The sequence below is a fragment of the Bison bison genome, unplaced genomic scaffold (assembly GCF_000754665.1).
Source record: "Bison bison bison isolate TAMUID 2011002044 unplaced genomic scaffold, Bison_UMD1.0 scf7180017864518, whole genome shotgun sequence".
In the NCBI taxonomy this organism is placed as follows: Eukaryota; Metazoa; Chordata; class Mammalia; order Artiodactyla; family Bovidae; genus Bison; species Bison bison.
Window position 1 is genome coordinate 17073737 of NW_011495071.1, and position 20492 is coordinate 17094228.

The following is a 20492-nucleotide window of genomic DNA, read 5'->3' on the forward strand; positions in this document are numbered from 1 at the left end:
CGTTAATATATTTATATTTCTTTTTCTAGGTTTTTTTTTTTTTGGCATCTGTTATCTTTAAATCTTGTATCGAGAGTAGGCTGTAACCGGGAACCATGACGGCTGCGGAGAACGTCTGCTATACGTTAATTAACGTGCCAATGGATTCAGAACCACCGTCTGAAATTAGCTTAAAAAATGATCTAGGTAAATGTTGGTAATATTTTGAAAATGAAAGTAAAAAGTTCACTTGCATTTCAAGTTCCTTTATAATTAGAAATACTTATTTTTTTTTTAAAGATCTCTTCAATAAAACTTTGTCTTGCTAAAAATGAAAATTTGTTACTTTAGGCGTGCAGTATTGGTTTTTGGAAATAAAAGAACATCTCAGCTTAGCTTATATCATGGTGCTGATACTGCTGCTGCTAAGCTGCTTCAGTTGGTTGTGTCCGATTATGTGCGACCCCATAGAGGGCAGCCTACCAGCCTCCCCTGTCCCTGGGATTCTCCAGGCAAGAACACTGGAGTGGGTGCCATTGCCTTCTCCGTAGATCATGGTGGGCTATATCAGCTAAATACATGTAGTGGTTTAGTTTTTAGCTATTCCTTAAGATAACATAGTGGCTTGTTTAAATGTAGCCGACAGTTCTCTGTAGATAACAGATTGAGAGTGTGTATTAGAATGTTTTAATTTCCATGTGCACTTAGCTTCATATTATGTGGCTTGTTCTTTTTGTTTTACTGCCTGTTGAACAAATGAAGTCAACACTGGAACATATATATGTTTTCTCAGAAACACTTAAGCTTTTGATTTTTAAAGCATTTATGCAAAGAAGAAAACAAAAACGTTATTTCTGAATGTTAAAAGTGTGTACTGTATCTCCTTTTTGTGAGTGATTCTGTCAAAAAATTTTTAAAGTAATGCACATTCCAAGATAATAATTCTTGCTTAATTGAACTAATAAAAATAAGTTTTACTTAAACTGATAACTACCGTTTAAAACAGACTAGAGGGAAAATTATGCTTCAAATCTTGATAGTGTCTTTTAGAAGATAATTTACAGGTTGAAAGGAGATAATATTTTAGTTGCATGTTCCTGCTTTTAATCAGCAGTAATGGAATACCTTGTGATTTTAGGTTACATAATATTCGGTTTCTATTGAGGCCTATTTCTAGAGAAGGAAAAATAAATATTTTTTTATGGCATTTAAGCTGATCTTCGTTTACAAAAGCCACACATACTGTATTTCCTTTTTTCCCCTATATTCATGTAAGAGAGTAGAATGGAATAAAAATTGAATAAACTTTCATTACTTTTTTTTTCTAATTTCAAAATCTTCAAATTTTCATAATTTAAAGGTTTTTCACTTTTAAACCCCCAAATACTTAAGTTTATTGGTGGATGATAAGGTAAAGGACAAACTTGTCCTTAACTGTAAAAATACTCTTTTCTTAACTATACTTCACCTACCAAGTAAATAAATAAGTAGTGTTGAATTTTACGTTTATTTTTTACTGAATTTCAGTGGAGTTGAGATGAAAAGATTTAGAAATAGTTTTCAGTTTGAATAACAAATAGTTTTGTTTGGTGAAACACTGATATGCTTTAATTTCACTTTACCTTTGATCACTGGATATGAGCCCTGATGACTCTACATTTCCTGGAGTATATTTTGGTGAATTAAATTGATATTTAAAACTCTGTTTTTCATAAAAGAGAAGAAGCTTTGAAAATTTTGAGGATGTGAAAAGAAGCATTCTTCACCTCAATTTGAATTGTTATAATAAATGGAAATAAGGATTGGGGAACTTGAAATAAATGGTGTTGATTTTTTTCAAGTTTACTAATAAACTTACTTTTAAAACTTTTAAACCTTTAGTTACAAATGGATTTTTCAGGATTTTCCCTGGTAGTCCAGTGGCTAAGATTGCATGCTCACAATGCAGAGGGGGCTGGATTTGATCCCTGATCAGGGGACTAGATCCCATCTTGCAACTAAGAGTTCACATGCTGCAACTAAGACTCAGAGCAGCCAAATGAATAAATACATAGTAAAAAAAAAAAAAGAAAAAACTGAAGGTATGCCCAGATTAATGCTTAACTTCATCCTTTTACATTTGTTCATTTCTTGATTTGATATGGCACACAGTTTTTTGTGTTTTTTTTTCCATGTGTAGCAGGAGATATAATACTGTGAAGCATGGAGAGATGCATAAGAAGTTAGTCTGTTTTAAACAAAAATATTGACACTTATAAGGCTTCCCTGGTGGCTCAGATGGTAAAGAATCTGCCTGCAATATGGGAAACCTGGCTTTTAATTCCTGGATCAGGAAGATCCCCTAGAAAAGGGAATGGCAACCCATGCCAATATTCTTGCTTCGAGAATTCTATGGACACAGGAGCCTGGCAAGCTGCCATGCATGGGGCTGCAAAGAGTTGGGCAGTCGGGCACAACTGAGCATAACACTTTTTCACTTCACATTGACACTTACGGTATAACTTTGGCAGTAACCCTCACTGTGTTCGATTCTTTTAAAGACATTATTTGTTTATTTTTGGTTGCACTGGGTCTTCGTTGCTTAGGCTTTCTATGGCTGTGGGGAGGTTGGGATGGCGGCTGCTCTTGGTTGCTGTGTGCTGGCTTTTCCCTATAGTGGCTTCTCTTGACAAGCATGGACTCTAGCCACACTGGCTTCAGTAGTTGTGGCTCACAAGCCCTAGAACTTGGGCTCAGAAGTTGTGGCTCAGGCTTAGTTGCTCTGAGACTTGTGGAATCTTCCTGGACCAGGGTTTGAACCCGTGTCCCCTGTATTGGCAGGTGAATTCTTATGCATTATACCATGGGGGAGTCCTGTGTTGCATTTTTAATGCATACCTTAAATTCATCAGTATTCAGTATATTGTCTCTTACGTTTCTGCCTTCAAATTTTGGATCCAGAAGATTTTAACCATAAATTCTTCAGTATGCAATAATGATGTGAAATTATAGATTGTTTTGCATAACATAGAGCACTTATTTTTAGGTTAAGTAACAGTAAACTAACATCTTAAATGTGTCATCCTTAATAATAAATAATGGTTGCTGATCCAGTACATTTTAACTTTCCTCCAATTTTTTAGGTAATTTCTCAAAGATTCTGAAGTTTTATAATCTGTAGAAATATGATGAGATTTTGGAATTAATCTAGTGTGTTAATTCCCAACTTTTCCGAGTTTGAGGTTCTTCCTAATGTTAAAAAAGGTCACTTATCCCCATCCCCACCCTTCATAATAGTGACTGTAACTTTGGTTTAGAAAATAGGTACTGACTAAAAGCTACTTTGAATTCCAAAGCACATAATGTATCTGTTTACATTTTGAAAAATAGCTACAGGTGTGTTTGAGATACACATTTTTTGGTACACCTATAGATTCATGGCTTCCACATTAACTCCATTGGTTTGGGGTCAAAGATCTAATCCAGTGCTTTTCTATTATATGTAAAGAATCATGAGGTTCAGAGATAAATGACTATAAAATCATACAGCTTGTTTTTGGCAGAGCCAGGTGGAAAACCCTTGTCACTTGGGTTGGTACCTTTATTACTATTGCTGCTGATAAAGTGAGAACATATTTTATTTTGTTAATTGCTTTTAAAATTATCTGAGGAATTTTCTTTTAAAATAATTGTGCTTTTAAAAAAATGTTGGTTTTTTTTTTTTTAATCAGAAAAAGGAGACGTGAAGTCAAAGACTGAAGCTTTGAAGAAAGTAATCATTATGATTCTGAATGGTGAAAAACTTCCTGGACTTCTGATGACCATCATTCGTTTTGTGCTACCTCTTCAGGATCATACCATCAAAAAATTACTTCTGGTATTTTGGGAAATTGTTCCTAAAACAACTCCAGATGGGAGGCTTTTACATGAAATGATCCTTGTTTGTGATGCATATAGAAAGGTAAACCAAACCGTAATTATTTCCAAATATTGCTTTGATTTTTAAATAATTGTAAAGTTGGTGGTGTGGGCTCTGTTTTAATTTTTAAAATTAAATCTCAGAAATGTAAGTTTTAGATTTGAAGCAGAAGTTGTAAAAAGTTATTGTGAAAAGTTTTATTGTTGCTTTTTTCCAGTTACTGTCCATGCATTTTTATGTGTTATTAATAAAAAACAGCGACACATAGAATATAAGACATTGATGTGATAAGTAAAAATTGCTTTAATCTATAGGAGTCTGATGGAAATTGTATAATAATCTAGGTGTTTGTCCTGAAACCTACTTCCTAATTTTTTTTTTATTGAAAAATTTTGTATTTAAACGTTGTGGTTTTTTGTAAAATACTGGACTCAGCATTTCATATTTGATTTTTATATCAGGATCTTCAGCATCCTAATGAATTTATTCGAGGATCTACTCTTCGTTTTCTTTGCAAGTTGAAAGAGGCAGAATTACTGGAACCTTTAATGCCAGCTATCCGTGCTTGTTTGGAGCATCGACACAGCTATGTTAGAAGAAATGCTGTTTTGGCCATCTATACTATCTATAGGTAAACAAAGGTCCTCCTTTAGCTTACTTCTGTATGGACTGTTTAGTCTTTCAGACCAGAAGAAGTTTCAGAGTGGTTCCTTACAGATTTTATGTACCTTGCAAATATGTTTTGATTAGCCTGAACATTTTTCCTTATTATCATTAAGTTGTTAACATTGAAAAGTCAAAAAGATCTGGCAACACCAGGTCCTGGTTTCTGCATGACAGTAATCTGCTGGAAGTGAATGGCAGGGGCCCCGTTTAAACAGGTTGTATGCTGTCCAGTTTACGTCTCTACCTGTCTTTCTCAATTTTAGTACTCCAACCCAAGCTAATTAATTTATTGACTTGCTTAGCCCATAACTTTGAGGTTTTGACCTTATTTTAGAATTCTCTTTTTGTGGGATGTGGGTCTTGTCTTTTTATACTTAGAGGCCTTAAGGAGGAAACCTTTTAATAGGAAGTGTTGCAGTTCTCAGCTGATTCCTGTTCTTAGAAAACTGAAAATTTTGGACTTTAAAAAGCAGTTCTAAAAAGGCAGTTTTAAAGTTTGAACTTTAAAAGAGTGAGTTAGTAGGCTGGAATGCTTGGTTTTTACAGTCACTGGTGTCAGTCTATTTAGAATTAGGATGTAATTTATATAAACATCTTTGTACTTTAATAGTCAATAATTTAGTAATTTCACAGTTCTTTCACTGTTATATTGGACTTTGCTATCTGTTCAGGAAGGTGGTAGTCTGGTTAATAATGTAGAGTTCTTTGAAAGTTATCATTACAGATTACACAGATTTCAGAATTTAAACTTACAGTACACACACAAAAATTATAATGTTTATAGGACAACTGGAAATTTGAACAGTCTATATGATGATAGTAAGAAATTATTAGTTTTTACTACATGATAATGTTAGTTTAAAAAGAAAGTTCTTAATTTTAGAGAAGCATACTGATACATTTACAGAAGAAATGTTAAGTGGTCTGGGATTTGTTTCAGAATAATATGGGAGGAGAGGAAGTGAGACATAGGTGAAACCAAAATGATTATGAATTAATTATTGTTAAAGTTAAGGGGAAAAAAAAGCTAGGGGATGGTTTTTATTAAGCAGGTGTTCATTGTTCTGTATACTACAAACACTTCTAAGTTTTCAAAGTAAAAAGTAGATAAATACAGTGCATAAATAATAAAATAGAAGGGACTATTTCTTCTCCAATAATTCTTTTTTTTTTTTTTAATATTTTAAAAAATTTGTATGGCTGCATGGGAGCTTAGCTGCAGCATGTAGAATCTTTAGTTGTAGCATGTGGGATCTAGCTCCCTGACCTGGGATTGAACACTGGCCCCCCTCCATTGCAAGCACAGAGTCTTAGCCACTGGGCCACCAGAGAAGTCCCTCCAATAATCCTTAATGTAGGATCTTTCAGTACCTCAAGGTTGTCATTATGAGCATCAATATTATAGCCCTAAAGTATATGAAAGAGAATTATTAGAGCTGTCCAGTTGATAGATAGCATGTTGAATAAATCAGCTTTCTCTAATTTGAACTAAAAAACAATTCGATAAATAGATGAAGATATAAATTTCTGATTCATCCTCACAATTTTCTAATTGATTTAAAGTTTAAAAAAGCAAAACAATTAATAGTGGTATAAGGTTTGATAAAGGTTAATTTTGGTAGAGTCCAGAGAGTTGCTAAATATGAATATTACCTGTTTTATTTGAAGAAACTTTGAACATCTTATACCGGATGCTCCTGAATTGATCCATGATTTCCTGGTGAATGAGAAGGATGCAAGTTGCAAAAGAAATGCATTTATGATGCTAATTCATGCAGATCAGGTGAAGTACTTTTTAAAAAATACTTTTATGACTATTTAAATGAGAATTAAAGATATTACAGACACAGGTTTTTAGTAATTTTGTTTGTAGTACATATGATTTGTATTATTTTGATTTTTTTAGATTTTTGAATTTAATTTATATAAAAACAGAGTTTAAAAAATTCGTTTTGTGGTATATTGCTTATGTATGTGTTCTTTTCTTTTTTTAAGTAAACACCAGACAGACATTTTTAATAACAGCCATTTTACAGTTCTTCCGGATTGAAATTATTGTTGCCATATGCTTTGGCACCCAGGTTTGGGGCTTTATTTTTCCTTCTGTTGGTAAAGATCTAAAATTGTTTAATAGAGAAAAACAGAAGTTCTTTATAGGGTCTGTCCTGAGCCATAGCTTTGAAAGAGGGTGGACTTCAATGTAGATGTATGTTTTTGTTAGGCTTTTCAAACTTCGTAAGTAAATGTCAGCCCTATATCCAGCTCTGCTGGTAATTAAAGTTTATTCTTCTGCTGCTTAGCAGAGATTCTGCACACATTGGTGGCATTGAATCTTGGAACTTTTGCCATCCAGTATTTATTATCAAAATATGCATGAAGACTGAAAAATAATGGACTCTATCCATTCTTCTGAAATCTAGATGCTATCATTTTATCTTTGTAAACAAGATTATAAGAATGCTGATTATTTGGGCCACAGAGTTTTGTCCTTTTGTACAGTGGTTTTATTGACCTGTGTGTTTGGTATTATGCTATTTACCTACATAATTAGAATTTGAATAAAATTTATTGATACTTTTACTGTAGAGATGTTGATGAGACCATAGGTATGTTCTCTATGTTACATAGTAAGGGTGTGAGAATCAGATTTTTATTTTAGGTCTCAGAAATAGGAATAACTGTACTCATAGGCAATTGGTTTGTTTAGGTTGTGTAGATACCCCGAATCAGGTAATACATAGTGTTTTTCTCCTTAGTTTTGCTGCTGTAAAATTCTTGACGCTAGATTTGTGGCCCATTTCTATTAATAGAAAATATATTTGACTTTGTATCTTTTATTTATGTGTTAACTGTTATTTTTTTCCTTCAATTAATTTTTCTTTGCCCTGATTTCCTCATTTGTTTTAGGTTTAGTTGTGTATGTTTTTTAAAGTTCTTTAAGTCCTTTTATTGAATGAGGTTGAGTTTGATAAATATATTCTTAATTTTTCAGGATCGAGCTTTGGATTACCTAAGTACTTGTATTGATCAAGTTCAGACATTTGGAGATATTCTTCAGTTGGTTATTGTTGAACTAATTTATAAGGTAAAACTAATCTATAATGGGTAAAATTAAGAGTTTGAGATAAGGTTAAACAATCTTGAGGGCACAACTTAATTGATGGGGTAACATGTTTTAACAGTAGAAATATTTTGCAGCATGGGCTATTAAAGTCTTCCCTACCCCCTTTGGTTTGTCATATTTTCCAAATTCTTCCATTCTTTCTAAATCTCCATAAAGAATTCTGGAAAAATTCACGGTTTGACCCAATACATATGTGAAGAAATTGTGGTGTACTGCTCAGTCACTGAATTGACTGTGAATTAGGCTTTGAACTAAAAGTCAAGATCTTTTTTTGAATACATACCCAACTACTTTGGAAATCTAAAGACAAACAGAAAAAAATCTTAAATATATTTTTGTTCCTTGTTTGTAAAAGAGAATAGAAAGATTTTAAATATGTTAATATGACATTTTATGCCATTGACTCACAGGAATTTTAAAACTTGATCAGAGATTTGGGTTTTAAAATGAAGTACTTTATTGACAACATTTTAATTCAATATATCCTTCAAAAAATCGATTGTATCTTAATATTCTGAGAAAATAAAAGATGCAGTAACATCCAGTTTTACTATTAATACCATTGGAGGCCAACAAAAATATATGTTAGGAATGACTTTTATTGCATAGAATGGCATGGACATAATACATAGCGGACCCTGCTAACTCATTACATCCTCTTTGCTTCTGCAGGAGAGAGGCCTCTTTCAACACAGGGTATCCAGTCATTGTGAATTGACATTTAAGATGAAGCCAGAACTATGAATATTACATATGTAAATATATAAATGTAATTCATCTGTATGGTTTAGGGATGCCCCTGAGATTCTCAAAAGTAGGAGTTCTCTGCTGTCCAATGACTTCTTTGTCTAGTAGGGTCCAGGTTATAGTAAGAGGAAAGAGGTTTTGAGTCTTAGTGGAGTAATAGAGATTTGACTGTGTACATTTTAGAAAAATCTAACAAATGCTAACTTCAAAAGAGAAAAAATAAGAAATATTTACTTCACAGGTAAAAGTATTAAGATACATTTAGAATGGAATAGAAAATGTTAATTGTCTTCTCAACATTGAATATGGTCCCAAATAATAAGTGCGATAGTAGTACTTGAAAAAGAAGTGCTCTTGCTTTATTAAAAAGCTAGTATTTTTCTATTATTATCTATTGAAATTCATATAATACATCATGTTTACCTTTTTGATGTGACATCCAGAATAGAAATGTAGGACCAAATTTAATACCTGTTACAGTATGCATGTTAGTTACTTGGTTAATGTCTTGTGTATAGTGTGCATGTCTTTAATTATAAGCCATCTGAAAATCTCTTATGAAAAAGTGGAAATATAAATTATTATTGAATGAATGAGTAGCTGTAACAGTTGGTTATTTGAAGTAAAATCTATTTCTTCCTGAAATTACCAGTGTTGTATCACGGTGTCTCATCCTGCATTGGCGGACATCTCTTAGCTTTCAAATGAAGAAAACTATGGCAACCCACTCCAGTGTTCCTGCCTGGAAAATCCCAGGGACGGGGAAGTCTGGTGAGCTGCTGTCTATAGGGTCGCACAGAGTCGGACACGACTGAAGCGACTTAGCAGCAGCAGCATATCCCATAAGCTGACATCTGTCTTTAAGAATGTGTTTGAAAGCACGTGTTCCTGAATTCAGTTGAAACCTGTGTTTTCTTCTCCAGGTCTGTCATGCTAATCCATCAGAAAGGGCTCGTTTCATTCGCTGCATCTATAACTTACTACAGTCATCTAGCCCTGCTGTGAAATACGAAGCTGCTGGAACATTAGTAACACTCTCTAGTGCACCTACTGCCATCAAGGTCCTGTCCTTTTTTGTGTGTCTGTGTGCCAGTTAGACGATAGATATGCTGTCTTCTCACTTTTGATTTAGTGACGTTACAATCAACTACAAATTTTAGAAAATTCTTTGATTTCCAATGTAGTCCAACCTTCTTTTCTTACTTTTTGCTTTCGTATGTATATAAAAAGTAAAAGTGACAGAATAGCAGTATTTTTAGTTTCTGGAGCCTGAAACTGGTATTTTAAGATCTCCACCCTATACTTCAGTCACATTAAGAACTAGATCTGGGGAAATCGATGCTGAATCCTAAATGACGGACCCTAAAAAGGTTCCAGTGAATGTTTTCAATAATGAAACTCTTTAATGTACTTTCTCAAGACTATGTGAGGAACCCTACTCTATTCATAGAATGAATTATTGTAAAAACCCAGATTGTACAAATAGGGGAATTTAGTGCTTTTACCACCAATACTTAAAAAATTCTTTTTAATGTATTATTTTGAAATAATTTTAAACTTACAGAAAAGTTGCAAAAATAGGTCAAAGTTCCCGTTACCCTTCACCCAGCTTCCCATGATGTTCATGTCTTGCATAACAATTGTGTAGTTGTCAAAATTAAAATTACCATTGGAACAATATTGTTAACTAAACTATAGACTTTATTCAACTTTCACCAGTTATCCTACTAAAGTTCATTCTGTGTCCCAGAATTCAGTCCAGGATCCCATGTAACACTAAGTTATCATGTGTTACTGTCCTCCAGTCTGTGACAGTTCCTCAGCCTTTCCTTGTTTTTCATGACATTGATACTTTTGAAGAGTACTGGGTCAGTTTGTTTGTAAAATATCTCTTAATTTTGGTTTGTCTGGCATTTTCTCCTCATTAGTTTAATGTGCAAATATTTTAGGGAAATACCACAGAAGTGGTACACCATTCTCAGTGTATCCTATCCTACATGATACTGATATACCTTATTACTGGTGATGTTAACCTTGATCATTCGATTAAGGTGGTCTCTGTCAGGTTTCTCTACTGTTGACTTATGATTTTTCCTTTTGTAATCAATAAATATCTTGAGAACATACTTAGAAACTGTGCAAATATCCTATTTCTCCTCAGACTTATACCCAACTAGTTTTAGCACATATCAGTAGATCTTTTCTACAGCAGTTTCTATTATATTCTAATGGTGATTTTTTGTTAGCCTCATTCTACACTTATTATTTGGAGTTCTGCAGGGAGGAGCTGTCCATTCTCCTTCATCCCTTCTTCCCTCCCTCACTGTCTCCTTTCCTTCTTTCCTTCCTTTTCTTCTTTATATCAGTATGGATGTTTTATTCTATGGATTATAATCTAATATTATTATTTTGTTGATCAAATTGTCCTAGCTTTAGCCATTAGGAGCTCTTTCAGATTTCTTTGTCCTTTGCTTTTAATGACTCAGAGCCATCTTTATATTCTTGATTTTTTCTGTTCTATAATGCAAGTGGGTTAGAGTTTGTACCTAAACTAAAAGTTGCTCAGTAGCTAAACTGTTTGGGATTCTCTATCTGCTTTTTTCTGCCTTATTCCTTAGGTTCAGCCCTTAATTTTTGGCTGTTAATGAGGGTTCCTACCTGTAACAGCCTCTTCTCATCCTTTTAATTTGTGATGCTTCCAGTTTTTTGTAATTTAAAAAAATAATGAAATTTGTTAGAACTTGGGTAGTAGAGGGACACATTCCTCTGAGAAAAATGCATAAATTTTCAGTGCAGGATAGTGAATGTATTTTGGCTTCTTGGAGGCTTTACTTATTTTCAGATTCTATGTTTAAGATAGATGAATGTGTTCTTAAAATGTATTTCTTTTTTTTACATAGGCTGCTGCTCAGTGTTACATTGATTTAATTATTAAGGAGAGTGACAACAATGTAAAGCTTATAGTTCTAGATCGATTGATAGAATTAAAAGAACATCCTGCTCATGAACGAGTACTACAGGTAAATATTTTTGAAACAGAGAAATCCTAAATAGAATCTTCTTACAAATTGAAATAATTCCCAATACTTTTCATCTTGGTTAGCTTAAATGCTTGGAGATTTTGGCAGTTTAAATTTTGGTCAACTAAGGTATAACTCTTGAAGCAGCGTAGCCTTTTGTGGTATTGTCTTTGTTATTAAAAGGAATTTCTAACATGAATTAATGTGTTACCTTTTATCTTTTCTATTTGTACTGCACTTGGTGTTCTTACCAGTAGAGATATATTTGTTTTAGTTTTAATTTACGTTTTTTGCAAAGTAATTAACACCAACTGAGAATGAAAGATGATTAGATTCTAGAAAATTATCAATATACCTGTTTAATCTGTGACAATGATTATTGTAAAACTAAAGCCCCATGATAAAAATAAAGCTACATTCAATGCTGATCCTGGATCAGAGTAACAACAAAAACATTTTCTAAAAGGACATTATTGGGACAGTTGGAGAAATGTGAATGCAAACTCTGTATTAGTTAATAGTATCGTTAATCAGTGTTAAGTTCTCTAAATTTTATATTTGTGTTATATACGAAATTTGTCTTATTCTTGGGTATACAGTGAAACGTTTAGGAGTATAGAGAATAAGACACAGCAAATGTGAGCTATTAACAACTGGTATGTATAAGTGAAGGTTATAGAGGAGTTTATCCTTAAAAATTTTAGAACATTTTTATCAGAATTTTTTAAAAATATAAAGTTTTAAAGAAGTGAAATATTTTGTTTTGCTATATTTAAAAATATTTGCTATAGAATTTTAAGTATCCTTCTTTAAAATAATAGTTTCCTACAGAGCCAAAATAACATTACCGCACTTAACAAAATTGTTAATGAATCATCCAATTTTCCCAGATATTCTTAAAACACCCTTTTCGTTTGATTTTTCCTATTTATAGCCATACATCACACTTGGTTGTGATGTATGTAATTGTCATGTGTGGTTCCTTAAGTCTCTTAATTTGAGCAGTATCGTTTTTTCAGAACACTGACTTGTTTGAGAGACTCCTTCTGGATGTATCTGGTTACTTTTTTCGGTGTCATTTAGCTGGTTGCTCTGACTTCTGTATTTCCTATAAACTGCACGTTTGAGCTAAAGCTTGACAGAGTCAGAGTAAACGTGTTCAGTTTGAATGCATCATATGTGATATTACATACTTCATGTTGCCTTACATCAGGCAACTCAAATTATCTGTTTTGTCCAACAGTAGTGGTTTTATTATTGATCATAGAATTAAGGTCATGATAGAACCCTCTATTCTACAGTTAAGATTTTCTTCTTGTGACCAGAAATACTGATATTAATTCTAGATTATTTCTGTTCTTTTTTAGGATCTGGTTATGGACATCCTAAGAGTTTTGAGCACACCAGACTTAGAAGTACGCAAGAAGACCCTGCAGTTAGCACTGGATCTTGTCTCCTCTAGGAATGTTGAAGAGGTAAAACAAAATTCTGACAGCACTTTGTAAGCCATGAAGCCAAACATGATGTCATTCTCACTTATTTTTGCTTTGTTCTACAGCTGGTTATTGTCCTTAAGAAGGAAGTAATTAAAACAAATAATGTGTCAGAGCATGAAGATACTGACAAATACAGACAACTCCTTGTGCGAACATTGCATTCCTGTTCTGTCCGATTTCCAGATATGGCTGCAAATGTTATTCCTGTGGTATGTAATTTCAGTGATCTCAATTTTGAAATTCTCTGAAAATAAGAATTAGGAAATTTTAGTTATTTGACAGTTAAATTCTAGAAATCTCAGCTTTTTATAATCACTAAATCTCATGGTCAGAAGAGATCTTTATGTCTGCTACTAAGCTCAAAAGGATAAGAACTCTGACTTCTTTCTCTCACATCTTCACTGAAAAAACAACAACAAAAAATAATGACAAATATACCTCCATATACTATTATAACTAATGTTTGTTGGTGGTGGTTTAGTTGGTAAGTCGTGTCCGACTCTTGTGACCCCATGAACTGTCTGCCAGGTTCCTTTGTCTATGGGATTCTCCAGGCAAGAGTACTGAAGTGGGTTGCTGTTTCCTTCTCAGAGGATCTTCCCAATCCAGGGATCGCACCCAGGTCTCCTGCCTTGTAGGCAGATTCTTTACCAACTGAGCTATGAGTGAAGCCCTTAATGTTTGTTACTATTACCTATAGTAAAATATTCTGTGTATATAAATCAATCAGTAGGGCAAATAAGTTTCTTTCAGATAATCAATTAAGATAATCTCTTAAATTTGAAGGATTTAGAGGAAAAATTAGCATACCAAGAATGTTTTTCTTTCTGTCATTGTCAGACAAATGAGGTATGTTATTGTAATTTGAAATTTTGACTTTGAGTTCTGAATTTTCTCTAAAGTGATTTTACTTTTAGTTACAACTTTGTGTGTCTGCAGTTAATTTATTTTGAATTGTGGATTTCCAGCTTCAGTTTTTGTTTTTTTGGTTATGCTGGGCCTTCGTTGCTGCACATGGGCTTTCTCTAGTTGCAGCGAGCAGGGTCTACTCTAGTCGTCGTGTGTGGGCTTCTCATTGCAGTGGCTTCTCTTGTCGCAGCACAGACTCTAGGGTGATGGGCCTCAGTAGTTGCGGTGCACGGGCTTGGTTGCTCCAAGGCATGTGGATCTTCCTGGACCCCTGGACCAGGAATCAAACCTGTGTCTCCTGTGCTGGCAGGTGGATTCTTATCCACTGGACTAGCAGGGAAGTCCTCTAGCTTCAGTTTTATCGTGTGTTTTGTAATAAACTTCGCTGCAGGTAAACTGAAGAGTCATCATGCCTTTGTTTACATAATGGGACTTGTCTCTCAACTTACATTTTGCTGTGTATTTGAGAAGTATTGTTTATTTTCTTTGTAAACTTGTTCAGTTTACTTATTAACCTTAGGTAATAGGTAATTTTCTTTCTGAAAATGTGTAATTGCTATCCCTTTTTATTATTCTTTTAGTTAATGGAATTTCTCAGTGACAGTAATGAAGCAGCAGCTGCAGATGTTTTGGAGTTTGTTCGTGAAGCCATTCAGCGCTTTGATAACCTGAGAATGCTTATTGTTGAGAAGATGCTTGAAGTCTTTCATGCTATCAAATCTGTCAAGTAGGTTTAAAATCTGTTTAAATGTAAAGTTAAGCATTTTACCAATTTCTGTCTTTAAGGGTAAGTTGATAGAAAATATAAGACAGGAGAGCTGTCTTAAAACAGTTAAGACAAAATGAGACAAAATAAATGTCAGAAACATGTCACCCCTACTCTCACTCTTAGTGAATCCATAATCTATCAGCAAAAAAATTTTTGGTAGGTAGGTATGATTTAGATAGGTTTCTCCATTTTCATTTCCTCTAAAGCATCACAAATTCTAAAGTGACTAAGAAACATATTTTTATTTATTTGTTTTGTTATGTACCTTGACCAAGTGGGCTTATTACAGGGATGCAAGACTAGTTAAAAAAATTCAATCTATGTAATCCACCATATTAACAAGGGAAAGAATTACCCCCACCCTCCACCCCAGCACATAAAGCAAAACTATTAGAGCTAATAAATGAGCTCAAGATTGCAGCTTACAAGATCAGTATTAAGTATCAATTGCATTTTATACACTTGCAAGGAATAATCTGATAAGGCAAATATTTTTAAAAGGTATTATTTTGGGGATACCATTATTATTTATATTCCCTCTTCAGCATTTACTGAAGTGGAGGATTGAAAATAACAGCCTAAATCTGTTATGTTTCCCTTCAGATAGCCTTTGCTAATGAGAAAGGACTATTGCAGCTGAGTTTGCTTCATTTAAATCACCTGATGGATTGTAGTAGCCTTGCCTTATATCTGCCTGTATAGAAAAGAAGGGAGTACAATGTTGGTTTTATGATATGAAAATGTATTGAGATTTATGGAAGTGAGAAAGATTTGTTTCCTTTCTGGAAAAAAAAAAATCATGTCAAAGTTTAGCTTTTGGGAGCCATAACCTCTTAGGGTTTCAGTTTCTAGAATTTTTTTGGAATAAATTTAATGAAAATCTTAGGGAAAAGATGACTGAAGACTTAATTCACTTCAACATTTTTAACTAGAAAATTGTTGGTTGCTTTTATTTGAGGTTTTTTTTGTTGTTGTTTTGATTCTCTGCATTCCTTCCTTTTTCATTGGTCTATTTGGCATCCCTGCCTCTTCAGTGAATTACTTTTTATATAAAAATAATACATACTTTTAATAGTGGTAGGTTATAAAATCAAATTTACCTTAAATTCTGTCTGAAATGAAAGACAACACATGTCTGGGAAACATTTGGGTATTTTATTTTTTAAACTCCTGGGTTTACCAGTTGTAGAATGTTCCTAAATAAAAACACTTACTTTCCTTTTAATTCTTGTGACTTCAGGAGAAAATCAAAGAAACTTAGTGTCTTGTTATATTCTTTCTTAACATTTCATCCATAGTCCCTTGGAACTGCAGAATATTTTTTTCTTCCTTAAGCTTAAACTCACAAAAAAAGATCACTGCTTCAAAATTTGTTAGCCGAGTCAGTTCTTCGTAACTTGTATTCTTGCCTTAGGATTTACCGAGGAGCATTGTGGATCCTGGGAGAATACTGTAGTACCAAGGAAGACATTCAGAGTGTGATGACTGAGGTCCGCAGGTCCCTTGGGGAGGTATGTTTTACTTTAATAAATGCTAGTTTATGTGGTGATTTTTATTTTAGTAAATCTGACTTTTATGTGGTGATTTACTTTTGTGTTTTTATTTACTAGTGTTTGGGCTAAAGAACATTGAAAAAATTTTAATTACCTAGATAATTAAGCCTCTGGTCAATGGGAAATTAGGGGAGTTGTCCTCCCCTGCATTGATAACACATGTTCTTTTATCTGTAGTATTTACCATTCTGGATAAAATTTTATTTGAACAAAAGGTTATATATTTTAAAAAAGGAAAAAGAATTGTAAAACTCTGCTTAATCCTCTGTGTTATAAAAAAAAGAATTCTTGTAAGAACAGGGCTGACTTTAGAATACCTATTTATGTACTAAAACTGGCAGCATTTTCCTCATCTAAACAAGCCCATATAGTAGAATAGAAAGGACAGTGCTTGTTAGGAACCTGGATTCCAGTCTTGCTTCTGCCAGTAATAACTCTGGGACTTTGGATATAATTTCCTTAACCTGACTGGACAGCAAGTTTTTCATCTATATAATAAGGTCGGTAGATAATGATTGACGACTCTTGGAGCTCATAAATTAGATGATAGACTGGTATTATGGAGAAGGCAGTGGCAACCCACTACAGTACTCTTGCCTGGAAAATCCCATGGATGGAGGAGCCTGGTAGGCTGCAGCCCATGGGGTTGCTAAGAGTCGGACACAACTGAACGACTTCACTTTCACTTTTCATTTTCATGCATTGGAGAAGGAAATGGCAACCCACTCCAGTGTTCTTGCCTGGAGAATCCCAGGAACGGCGGAGCCTGGTGGGCTGCCATCTATGGGGTCACACAGAGTAGGACACGACTGAAGTGACTTAGCAGCAGCAGACTGGTATTAAGAAATAAATGCATAGTATCTACTTGGTTTAAAAGAGAGGAAGTTGGGTGACTTCCCTGGCATTCCAGTGGTTAAGACTCCACACTTCCTATGCAGGGAGTGCAGGTTCGATCCCTGATTGGGGAAGAATTATTGGATATTTAAATATGTTTGGCTTCCTACTGATATTTGATGTTTCCTTTTGATTTTTAGATCCCAATTGTAGAGTCAGAGATTAAAAAAGAAGCTGGTGAATTAAAACCTGAAGAAGAAATAACTGTGGGTCCAGTTCAGAAATTGGTAACTGAGATGGGCACCTATGCAACTCAGAGTGCCCTTAGCAGTTCTAGACCAACCAAGAAAGAGGAAGAAAGGTAATTTGCAGCACCTGGGACCTGCGAGCTATACTTCTGTGTATAAAACAGTCAGAGGACTTCTTTCTCTTATTAGTTTACTCTTTTGATCCAAATAGAAATCTTCACTATTTAAGATACTTGGAAGGAAAAGGATGTTTAAGTTCTTTCTTCCAGAAATTGTGTTAATAGTTTTAATTCTCTGCTCCTAATAAATATTCTCATTGAACTGTGTTCTATTTAAACTAAGATTACTTTACTCACATAGAAAATACTAAGTGGAGGTAACTAATGATATTTGAGTTTTATTTCCAAATAACATTTGGAAAACATATTTTCAAGATTTTGCACTTCTGATTGATGGAAAAAAAATTTGATGTTTTCCTCCATATTTGCTCTCCAATTATATAGTGAAGATGATGAAAATTTTGACGATGTCTAAAATTTTAATGGTTACTATGTATTAGGCATTGTACTAAATAAATAGCTTGTCTCTGATAGTCTTTGACAGTATTCTGTTGATTAGCCACATTTCATAGAGGAGGAATTTGAGGCTTAAAGAGGTTTGGAACTACCCAAAGGGACGCAATAAATGAATATACACCTTTAACAGTTTTCTGTTTATTTATTTAGCTCTTTTAACATTGCAGATGTGTTAAAGCCATGTATTTTTTAAAATCTTTTTCCTTTTTTATTCTGAGAGGTAAAGAGGGAGCTAGTGGAGATTTTTATCATCGAAGGGTGGCAGTGAGAGTATGAAATAGGCTTCCTTGAGTCATTTGTACAAAAGCTGCATGCTGCTTAAGAAGTTGGTGGGTTTCATTTGCCTTGATTGCTTTGCAGACCTCCCCTAAGAGGATTCCTTCTGGATGGAGATTTCTTTGTTGCTGCCTCCCTTGCCACAACTCTGACCAAGATTGCCTTGCGCTATGTGGCTTTGGTTCAGGAGAAGAAAAAGCAAAATGTAAGTTCATTTATTCTACATTTACCTAAAATGAGTATTGAGTGCCTGCTATATGCATTGAACAGTGAGGACCCAAAAGTGAATGAATGCTTAATTCCTGTCATAAAAGAGCTTATGCTTTAAATGGGGAAATGGACACAGTAATATAATGAAATATAGATATATAGTATAATGATTGTAAAATTGACATAGTAATGTAATAACAACACAGTATGATTAGTCCAGTGGAAGTGATACACGGGTTTATGAAGTTATTTCTGATTGCTGGGATTAGTCAGAGCCCAGTGAAGGAAATGCCTGTCTCTCCAGCATCTTCATCCTGCCAGTCATAGTCTGTTTTATCCTAGAAATGCCTCTTAAATATATTCCCATTTTTGCAGTTCATACCTTCTTCGTGGCTTCTGACCATTCTGACTATATACTCATTTACAATAATGTACTGTCGTTCTACCCAACCGCTACTGCCATCCTTTATGTTATTGTCCTATATTTTATTTCTGCGTGTCATTTAATCAACACTGTGATGCGTTATTATTATTTTTCCTTTAAATAGTCAGTTATCTTTTATGTATATATGTACCATTTCTTTCCCTTTTCTTATTTACCTAGTGACCAGACTCATGTTGGGAAGGGATATACTTGCAAGTTTTAAGTAATTGAGAGTTGGAAACAGGACACAGTTCAAGTACCTTTTTGGGTTTTGTGTTTTTTTTTTTCATTTTTGCTTTGTTTATTTTCATATTTTTCTTCATGGTAAAATACATGTAACATAAAGTTTACCATTTAAACTATTTTTAAGTGTACTGTTCAGTGTTGTGAGTACATTCAAATTGTTAGCCATTACCACTATCCCTCTCCAGAACTTTTTCATCATCCCAAACTGGAAATAACCAGCAAACAATAACCCCATATTCCCTCCCCTAGTCCTTGGCCACCACCATTCTGCTTTTCTGCCTCTATAAATTTGCCTGTTCTACACACCTATTATAAATGGAATTATACAATATTTGTCCTTCAGTGACAGGCTTATTTCATTTAGCATAATGTTTTCAAGGTTCATTTGAATGATAGTGTTATCAGAACTTCTTTCTTTTTTCAGGCCGTCTAATATTCTGCTGTTACTGTTTATCCATTCATCCATATAAATAGTCAGTTTTCTTCTAAATATTTTTTAATGAGAAAAAAGTTATACTTACAGTGTTTTTAATTTTTTTGTATACATGCAGATTTCTATCTGATATTTTCTTCCTGCCTGAAGAAGTTGATTATTCTTATAATGCAGGTCTGCTGAAGATGAATTCTCTCAGCTTTCATTTGCCTGAAAAAAATCTTTGCTTTCATTAAAAAAAAAATCACTTTGTGGTAAAACTGAGTGTTTTTTATTTTATTTTTATTCATATCTTTTTCACATTGTTAAAATAAGTAGTGATGTAATGAAAATTAATGAGAAAAAAATCAGTCATGGTTAAAACACTGAAGTACAAATCTTGTTAATATTGTAGTGGAGATAGAAACATCAAAAATAGGATTCCATTCAGTTCAGTTCAGGTCAACAAAAACCTTTCCTCAGAAAGAGTTTATTATGACTTTTATCTTTGAAACACTTTTTCCCTAGTAGTGATCATTTTGTGTTTTACCATATTGTAGTTTCACTTAACTTTATAACATTTTCCCTATGCTCTTCTAAACCCTTCCTAATCATAATAATATTTAGTAGTTCCATAATAATCCATTAGATTCTTTCATGTAGTCAAACCGCCATATAATAAGACACTTTATTTTTAGATTAGGGATTTTTGAAGGATTTTTTTTTTTTCCTCATTTCAAGTAAGAGTTTTCTGAAGTATATTTCTTTTTTTTTTCTTCTAATTTTATTTTATTTTTAAACTTTACAATATTGTATTGGTTTTGCCAAATATCAAAATGAATCCGCCACAGGTATACATGTGTTCCCCATCCTGAACCCTCCTCCCTCCCCATACCATCCCTCTGGGTCGTCCCAGTGCGCCAGCCCCAAGCATCCTGTATCATGCATCGAACCTGGACTGGTGACTCGTTTCATATATGATATTATACATATTTCAATGCCATTCTCCCAAATCATCCCACCCTCTCCCTCTCCCACAGAGTCCAAAAGACTGTTCTATACATCAGTGTCTCTTTTGCTGTCTCGTATACAGGGTTATTGTGACC

The 20492-nt window shown here is 33.8% G+C and overlaps 1 protein-coding gene across 1 annotated transcript in view; it reads left to right on the forward strand.

Moving 5' to 3' along the window:
• COPB1 (coatomer protein complex, subunit beta 1) overlaps positions 1 to 20492 on the forward strand; it is a 35042-nt gene that overhangs the window by 965 nt on the left and 13585 nt on the right. The window contains exons 2-14 of the mRNA XM_010830574.1: positions 30 to 186; positions 3690 to 3919; positions 4339 to 4508; positions 6212 to 6326; positions 7536 to 7628; positions 9338 to 9475; positions 11315 to 11434; positions 12802 to 12909; positions 12993 to 13139; positions 14421 to 14566; positions 16023 to 16119; positions 17196 to 17356; positions 18179 to 18299. Coding sequence (XP_010828876.1) covers positions 96 to 186; positions 3690 to 3919; positions 4339 to 4508; positions 6212 to 6326; positions 7536 to 7628; positions 9338 to 9475; positions 11315 to 11434; positions 12802 to 12909; positions 12993 to 13139; positions 14421 to 14566; positions 16023 to 16119; positions 17196 to 17356; positions 18179 to 18299 — 1737 coding nt within the window. The 5' untranslated portion in view covers positions 30 to 95. The remainder of the gene's footprint in view (positions 1 to 29; positions 187 to 3689; positions 3920 to 4338; positions 4509 to 6211; positions 6327 to 7535; positions 7629 to 9337; positions 9476 to 11314; positions 11435 to 12801; positions 12910 to 12992; positions 13140 to 14420; positions 14567 to 16022; positions 16120 to 17195; positions 17357 to 18178; positions 18300 to 20492) is intronic.